The sequence below is a fragment of the Pteropus alecto genome, unplaced genomic scaffold, assembly GCF_000325575.1.
Source record: "Pteropus alecto unplaced genomic scaffold, ASM32557v1 scaffold139, whole genome shotgun sequence".
Classification (NCBI taxonomy): Eukaryota; Metazoa; Chordata; class Mammalia; order Chiroptera; family Pteropodidae; genus Pteropus; species Pteropus alecto.
In genome coordinates this window covers 2,567,438-2,576,060 of record NW_006443567.1, presented here as the reverse complement: position 1 = coordinate 2,576,060, position 8,623 = coordinate 2,567,438, and the positions used below count along the sequence as shown (strand labels likewise).

The 8,623-nt window shown below is 34.1% G+C and overlaps 1 protein-coding gene across 3 annotated transcripts in view; it reads right to left on the bottom strand.

The window, feature by feature from the left end:
• Positions 1–8,623, bottom strand: part of ATP11C (ATPase phospholipid transporting 11C) — a 162,671-nt gene that overhangs the window by 85,017 nt on the left and 69,031 nt on the right. For all 3 annotated transcript variants that reach the window (XM_025041264.1, XM_006924186.3, XM_025041265.1), the window contains one exon: positions 4,648–4,767. In XM_025041264.1, the coding sequence (XP_024897032.1) occupies positions 4,648–4,767 (120 nt within the window). The remainder of the gene's footprint in view (positions 1–4,647; positions 4,768–8,623) is intronic.

The following is an 8,623-nucleotide window of genomic DNA, read 5'->3' as shown; positions in this document are numbered from 1 at the left end:
ACCTGGTGAAGGAAATAGACATACAACCCCAGGAAGCTCAGAGAGTCCCATGAAAGAAGAACCTAAAGAAGCTCACACCAAGACACATCATAATAAAAATGCCAAAGTTTAAATACATAGAGAGACTCTTAAAAGCAGCAAGAGACAAGCAGTTAGTTACCTACAAGGGAGCACCCATAAGACTGGAAGCTGATTTCTCAAAGGAAACCATGCAAGACAGAAGGGCTTAGCACAAAATATTTGACGTGATGAAAACCAAGGATCTACAACAAAGAATATTTTATCCAGTAAAGCTAACATTTAGAGTTGAAGGACAGATCAAGAGGTTCCCAGACAAAAATAAGCTAAGGGAATTTATCAACATCAAGCCAGTATTATAGGAAATGTTGGAGGGATTTCTTTAAGAAGAAAATCATGTATCAAAAACAGGAATGAAGAATGCTAATAACTACATTCCTACCAACAAGTACCTCAAATGGAAAAAAAATTAAGTGCACCAACCAAAAGATAGAGTGGCTGAATTGATAAGAAAACAAGACCCTTACATATGATGCCTACAAGAGACTCACTTCAGATGAAAAGACACGCAGACTAAAAGGAAAGGGATGGAAAAAGATATCACCTTGATGGACCTAGAGGGTATTATGCTGAATGAAATAAGTCAGATAAAGAGAAATACCACATGATTTCACATAATGTAGAATCTAAAGAACAAAATAAATAACAAAAACAGAAATAAACTCATAGATAGAAAAAATTATATTTGAGGGCTACTAGATGGGAGGGGGATTGGGGGGTCCGCAAAAAAGGGCAAAGAGATTAAGAAGTACGAACGGATGGTTACAAAATAGACATGGAGATATAGAGTATAGCATAAAGAAAATAGTTAATAATGTTGTAATAAATATATAAGGGGGAAGAGAGGTACTAGATTTAGTGGGGTGATCACTTTGAGTTATATAGATTTCTAATCACTACGCTGTACAACTGAAACTAGCATATTATTGGATGGCAACTATAATTGAAAAAAATTCACTAAATTGTATAATGTATATACGAGCAACTAATTGTCTATTATATTTCAATAAAGCCGGAAAAAAATAATTGGTATACACATATGGCCTCTAAAGATGCAACTGTGTGGAAAAAATTGTGGGCAGCCCCTCAAACATCTACTAGTTAAATTTGAAACCAAAATTTTATGAACTTTGATAAACAACTTCCCTAATTCAAAGGAGGGAGGTTGAACTAAGTTGAATCACAGTTTGAGAGTCCATTATTTTGCTAACCAAGGGAATCTTTAGAAGATTATATGTTTTTACTTAAAGTCCAAAAATGCTAATGGAGAAGCTAAAACTCCAAATAACTTGTTCTTACTGTTTAAGTATATCACAAGAGAAAGGAGAGCAGTTTAAAAAATGAAGTAGTAACTAAAGGAACTATTAAATCTAACAACTAATTATGAATGAGCTATTAGAAAGAGCACTGACTTTTCTACTAGGATCTGGATGTGATGGAACAAAATAACCATACTTTAAGATTAACTGTAAAGTTGTAAATAAGCACCCAGTTGTAAATAATCAGTGTTCTAGCTTGAGAAACTGCTCACTTTGTTAAGTTACTGTATGTATTTTATTATCGACTCCTCCTGATGTAAGCATTGAATATAATTTTGAACATCTTAGCCGTCTACTTTCATTTCCATTACCAATGTCAAGCAGAACTTTCTCTTTTAAGTATTGTTCTTTCCACCATAAATTCAGAAGAAAAAAGGGAATTACCAGGATATTACTGTATTAAGATTTAGTCACTTTAGCTAAAAGGGCACCTGCCAGGAGTTTGATAAGACTTAGACAAAAAGATGTCTAATAAATTCTACGGGCAATTCTGATTTTAAAATGAAGGTAAATGGTAGTGTAATTTGAGGTTTGAGACTTTAATCCAAGATGTCCTTTCATATATAAGAGTACTAAGTTTAACCTTGGACATACCTTCAAAGAGTTAGGCAGAGTTCACTGATTCTTATACCGCTGAAGGTCCTTAAAGATGAGATTTCAGATTTTTAAAAGAAAAAATTATAGAACAGAGAAATATAATGGAAGCTAAAGATCCTAGCAGCAGCAATCAATGCTTCTTTTGCTACAGAGGGGGATTTCAGAGTTTCATACCATCTACAAAATGATTCTCAAAGGTCCCTGAAGAATACACTAAAGTAGAAAGGCTACAGAGAACAAGTTTTCCTAAAGAAAGTATTTGTGTTTCCAAAAGAAGAGAAGAAAGCTAATTTTATAACTAAAATTTAAAGTATGTCAAAGTTTTTATCTTTAGTGCTCCCAGCATTAACAATACTGTGGAAATCAATAGTACTGCTCAGGACTATAATAACAATAATCACAGAAATAGAAGAAACAATAGCAGCTACCATTTACTGAGTTGTTACTACAAGCCAAGCACAGTGTTTAAATGCTTTCTGTGGATTACTTTATTTCATCCTTAGCACAATCCTATGAGGTAAGTACTATTATCATACCCATTTACAGATAAGAAAATTGAGACACAGGGAGGTTGACTTAATTTAACTTGAAACCCAGGTCTTCTGTCTATAAGGATGAAGATCTTTACCATTACATACTGAATGCTATCCTCTTATATTTTATATTAAGATTCCATTCTTTTTCTGAGGTTAGTATACTGTCATTTCCTCTTTTTCCACTCTAGAGCTTTTATGAAAAAGATTGGTTAATAAGCAGTTAATTAGAAAAACTTTAAACATTTGATAGTTTTAAAGAAAAAAGAGATGTGTTTGTCTATCAGTGTAGAAATGTTCAATTCTTTATTCTGGTTTCTAAAACATACATGTAGATATAGAAGCAAATCTGTTTAGAAAGACTCTTAATTTGCCCCATGAGCTCCTGAATATTTTTTTAAATATTCCTATTGCATTATTTTGCCCACTGGCAAAACTGAAGCTAGATAAAATATAAAAAATAGCTTATTAAATGCAAAAAAGTCGAGAATTAAGCTTAGTTTTATGAAAATGCAAAATATATCACAACAAAATGATTATCACTAGTTCATTGAAAAGTCACTTTACAATCTTCCACATAAAACATGATAGGAAACAACAGCTCCCTAGAAAAAATTTCATATTTTACTTGATGCGAAAAGAGAGAGTAAATTGAGGAAGGTCCCCAAACAGCCCAATTATATGAAAAGTGTTCTTTATTTAGAGCCACTAGACCTTATAAAGCAGTTCTGCACCTGGTTTTATCACTAACTGCTTGGTGATCATGGCACTAACTTAATTTCTCCAGGTTTGCTTTCTTCATCTGTAAAGTCAATGAGTTGAATAAGTTGACCTCTTAGGATCTGTCAGTTCTACAAGTCTGATTCTGAGTCAAAGGACTACTATTGATTGTTTTCTTAGATACTACAGGGTAAGTTGCAGTTTTCAGTATCTTGGGCACAGGTATGGAAACTATTGGCTGAGAATAAATTTTCTGCCGTAAGGCTAAAAATGAACAGGAACAGACATTTTATCCAAATATATTCAGTATTCTTTAGGCCAATAGACATGCTCAAAAGAAAACACATTTTTCACTCATTCTGTCCATATTTTACATGTTAATCTCCTAGCTAAGCATCATCTGTACTACATCGCTACCCAAAGAAAAATCACATGTATGTCTTAAAATTAAAATGTTAAATTTTTAAGGAAGGATATAATTTTGTGTTTCAGATTCTAGTATTTGCAAACATTCAGTGAATCAATTCTCACCAACATTTTAGATTTGCCTTTGCCAGGCTGCATGAGGAAGTGAGAAAAATTACCAAAATCTGTGCTATGCTACAAGAGATGGCAGTAGGCCAGCCATCTAGCACCTAGCACCTAACCTGGTCAGCCAAAGGTAAAGACAAGTAAACTAATATTTGCATTATGATGACTATTGTACTTTCCCATGCGGAATATCAGTTCCATTTCACTGATGAGGACATTCAAAGTCAGAGATTAATTTGGCCAAGTTCACAGAGCTAATAAATGATCAGGCCAAGATTTAAATACATGTGTTCAGACTTCAGGGCCACTGCTCATAGCACTACACTATGCTGAAGTAAGACGATTATTCAAATGGTGACACAGCAATAGTGACTGAAGTCTTAACTGTTCAAGCAGTGTACTGAGCAGCATGCACCCAGGAGTGTACTTGAGAAGCTCCTCAGCGAACTCGAAAGAGATACAGATGTCATCCTAGGATAGCATCCTCCAAAGGAATGTAAATTATTTACAAACTAGTCCGTCCAATTAAGGACAATTCAGGAAGCTTTGGGCAAGTAACTAATACCTACTTTGAGCATACTTTAAGGCTTAAATTAATATGGATAATCAAGAAGCACTATGAATCCTAATGGAAGACAAGTGAATGATCTTTCAGCTATAACAAGACAAAATGATGCTTTAAAATACCTTTTTTTGGAATAATTATCACAGTTAGTGTATGATTTGTGTAAGCGCACATCCATGTTTGCATATATAAATGCACCAGCTTCCTCAGAAGCATAAGTAAAAATAAGCACATTATCTGGCTCACTATAAGAACATCTACTGAGTTAAAAAACAAACAAACAAACAAACAAAAAACAACTTACCTTAGATGAAACTATTCTATTATCACAAAATCTTTGTGCAACATAAGCTTCTGTTGTTGAAACTGGATGATTGCCAAGAAACACTGTGCGTGTACCAACTCGTTTCTCTTCTCCACCACACTGACCAAGAGAAAGAGGAGAAAAGTCAGTTTTTCATCACACTTCTCCATGCTCTACAGAGCTCAGAATTCTCGTCTAAGCATGTTTGGCTATGGTCTAGAGAGAAAGAGTATAGTAGGGAGAGGAGAAAACCTTGTTAGGAAAGTCAAACTCTACAAAGCTTTTAGTTGCTGATTTAGTGTTGCTTGAGCCAACTGTTCTCAGGCCAACACTGCAATTCTAAAATGTTTAAATTAAAGAAAGAATCCTAGAGAAACATTTTTTTTTTATTGCCAGTCATTTTTCTTTCATTCACACAATCTCAACTATTACCATCACAGCAAAACACTTAACTTAGGAAAGGTCAGAATGGAAATATTTAATTTTTATACAACAATTACTGATGACAGCCTTGTCAATACCTTTACCAGACAGTAGAAAACAGGATGCAAATTACTTCTAAACACAAAATTATTACTTATAAGTAAACAGAAATAAAATGGCTGCTTCTCATAATGAAATTGATAACCACTTCTACAAAGAAAAGTTGTAAATTCTTCCGCTTTACAGGAAAGACATTCCTTTGTGCCTATTGTCAAAAAGTCCCAATTCACACAACAGATCTCTAATATCCCTTTTATAATTTTTAAAAGATTTGCTGAATCTAGAAGTTCCAAGGTGGAGCTCCATTTTACCTCACCTTTTTATTTCACTGAGGCTTCACTGTTTTCTTTCATCAGGATACTACACTTTCTTATGTAAATTTGGGACGGTCTCCTTTGATAGTGCTATATTATCATGTTTGAGATGACCATAGATTTAAGTCAAAGGAAGTATGATAGAAACTAATATCCACTTATATATTTCCATCATTTAAAAAATTCGTCAACCTAAAATGTTTTAAAAGTATATAGTCACACAGATTTTCCTTCTTTTCAATGATCTATTCAAAGATCAAAGATGTGAATCTCTACTCCCAAATAATCATTTTAAGCAAAACTACTTAATGCTTGCAAAGTTCTCCAAAAATCTATGTTTGGATGCATTCTAGTCTGAATTTCTGCACATTATAAATATTACAAATTTTTTTACTTTGAAAAAATAAAAATCACCTCAAGTATATATATAGATAAGACCTCTTGTCTCACCATTTCTTATTTAAGCTTATTAAATAATTATTTAGTGGGGTATTTCCTTCAAAATCTGTAAGGGAATCAACTGAAAAGTAACTGAGATAAAGTGAAGTAGGAGAGATTGAAGCTATATATAAAGGATAACTCCTGGAAATCTACTCTGGCAAAGAAACTACCCTAAGGGAGCTTGTGGGAATCTACATCCATGGCAATCTGGAAAAAGTCAAAAAGTATCAGTGCTAGAGACAGCTTAGCTATTTACCTGCTTGACCAAAGACAGGGCATTAGAACAATTGATAGTACAAGGTCCTTTGCATGCAGTGATTAGCAGGTAAATTTTCAAACAGTTCCTGGAAACCAGTAAAGAATATCTTTACCAGAATGGTAGCTATATACATTTTGATTCAGGAACTGACTTTGACTGTAATTGTAATATAAAGGGTCTGATACAGCTTACTGAAAAGAGCACTAATTTTTTCCATAATATCCATTTTGCAAAATGTAAATTTAAAGTGAATACACGTGCTAAAAGTATAGTTTATTCTGCTTCACATATACCCTCACCTTCTGTTCCAACTTACCATCTCACTGTAGTCTCAACAACAGACTTGAACCTTATAATGTACCAATTAGAATTACAGAATTGTAAAATCTGTATACACACTGCAATTTACCACCTTTAATTTAATATTCATATGGTTGTTTAGTTTTTCACACAAGCAAGAAGTAGCAGAGTAAACAGGGAAGAGCAACCTTTTATGCCAGTTCTCAGATCAGTCTGCAAATGGAAAGTGGGACAAGTAAAAGGAAAAGAGGTAGAGAGGGTCAATGAAGGGTCAGTGAATGTGTTCTACAGGATGTTTCCTGCACTGCCAATACAGATTGTTCTCCTCTGTTAACAATGGTTACTGATTAACTTAAAACAAAAATGAAGTAGCGCTTCCTCAATCCTGAATTGTAACTTTCTTCTCTGGCAGGTAACAGCATTCCAGAGAACATAAGGAAGGAACAAGCATATGCAATTTTTCGGGGACATGGTACTTTTATAAATTCCCTACATTTGACTAGTATTTTGTTTTCTTAAGTGCTTTCTCCATACATTATCTCTCGGATCTCTTTAGAATACATCTAAGTGACCTCAATCTCCATTAAGTTGGAGAAAATGGATTGATGTGCAGGTGGGGGGGAAGGGAAATCCGGGCAGTGATCATTATTAAATGATGAAATAGGGGCCTGAGAGCTACAGCATGTCCACTCCAGAGTATCTGTCATAAAAGGACAAAGTCTCCTCAGCCTAGACAGGTTTGGGTCTGGAGCTGCTTAAGGACTGGGGGTGGGATGGGGTGAAATAGATAACTTTTCCATGCCTGTTTCACTCTAAAATCTGATGAACCTACAATTTCTGGTGTAATTTACTGTTTAACGTTGTTTGGTCTGCATATAAATGGCAATGCTGAACTCATGTAAATTTACTGTAATTTTCCACTTGCTGCCAATGTAGTGTTAAAACAGTGGTTTTAATTCCTGTGATTTTGAATAATGTAAATGCTTTAGCCAAGACAGAGAAACTCCAAGCAGGAATTATAAAAAAAAAAAAAATTCCCATTTGGATGGCACACAATGTAGTCTGGAATTGGAATGTATAATTCTTGCCACCTCATAATGAATTTTAATTCATTAGTAAGAGTCCATCCTGTGTTGCATTGCTTCCCATCCAAACATCCTTAGAAATAACATTTTTAAAAACTGAAATATGCTGGCACCAATTCTATTTTAATAACAATAAAAAGTATAAAGAATATTAAAAAGTATATTTATAACATGAATTTCAGAGAAAGCAATTTAATTTTCTTCCTCAAGATAAAAATCATCCTTCTGTACTCTTGATTTATATCTCCATAATATAAACTGAATATTGTTTTTAAAAAGCAAGTAATTTACACCAGAACACAGTCTCTCAATAAAAATCAGAGTAAAATGGTACTGTTATTCAATGACTACCATCTTAAAATCCTATGTCTTTGATAGTCATCAAACACAGAAAGCTGTTGGAAGTACAATTTGTTTCTTGATTGCCTCTAGACCAGTGACACAACAAGAACTAAGGGAGAATAGAGACCTCAATACAAGAGTGTCGCTATAAAAGCTGGCACAGAGTCTGAAACAGCTCACCTCACCGTCCTTTCCAGGTGTTGGCAGATCTAAATTTATCACTTAGTCACAGATCAGTGGTTCTTAATCCTGGCCATACAATAGCTTTAAAACATAACACCAACGCTGGTGTCTTTTGTTTAATATTTAATTTTTCTGGAAGCTCCCCAGGTGACAATTCTAATTTGCAGCCAGGGCTTGCAAAAACTGCTACAGAATCTCTCTCTTTGAATTAATGATTGCCCTTAAATAACATCCTACATTTTTAGTATACCAGCCACAATCCTATACTTTTTCTTTAAGTAATTAAAATTTAAGCAATTTGCTTTTCAAAGGATAAAAATGCAAGTGACTCACATAGTGCCCCCTCCAATCATTTTGATCTGCTCACAAAAATGAGTTTCCTTCAATACATATTTTATATGTGGCTAATCTACCATCGATTATTCAGATCATTGATAAAAATTACAGGCCCTGGTATAATTCAAATCAACTTGCTTTATCAACAAATCATCACTGATGTCACCCTCGGCAATCACAGCATTACATTTATTGTTTATCAGGATGTTCTTTGTGAGTTACTAAAGCGAAAA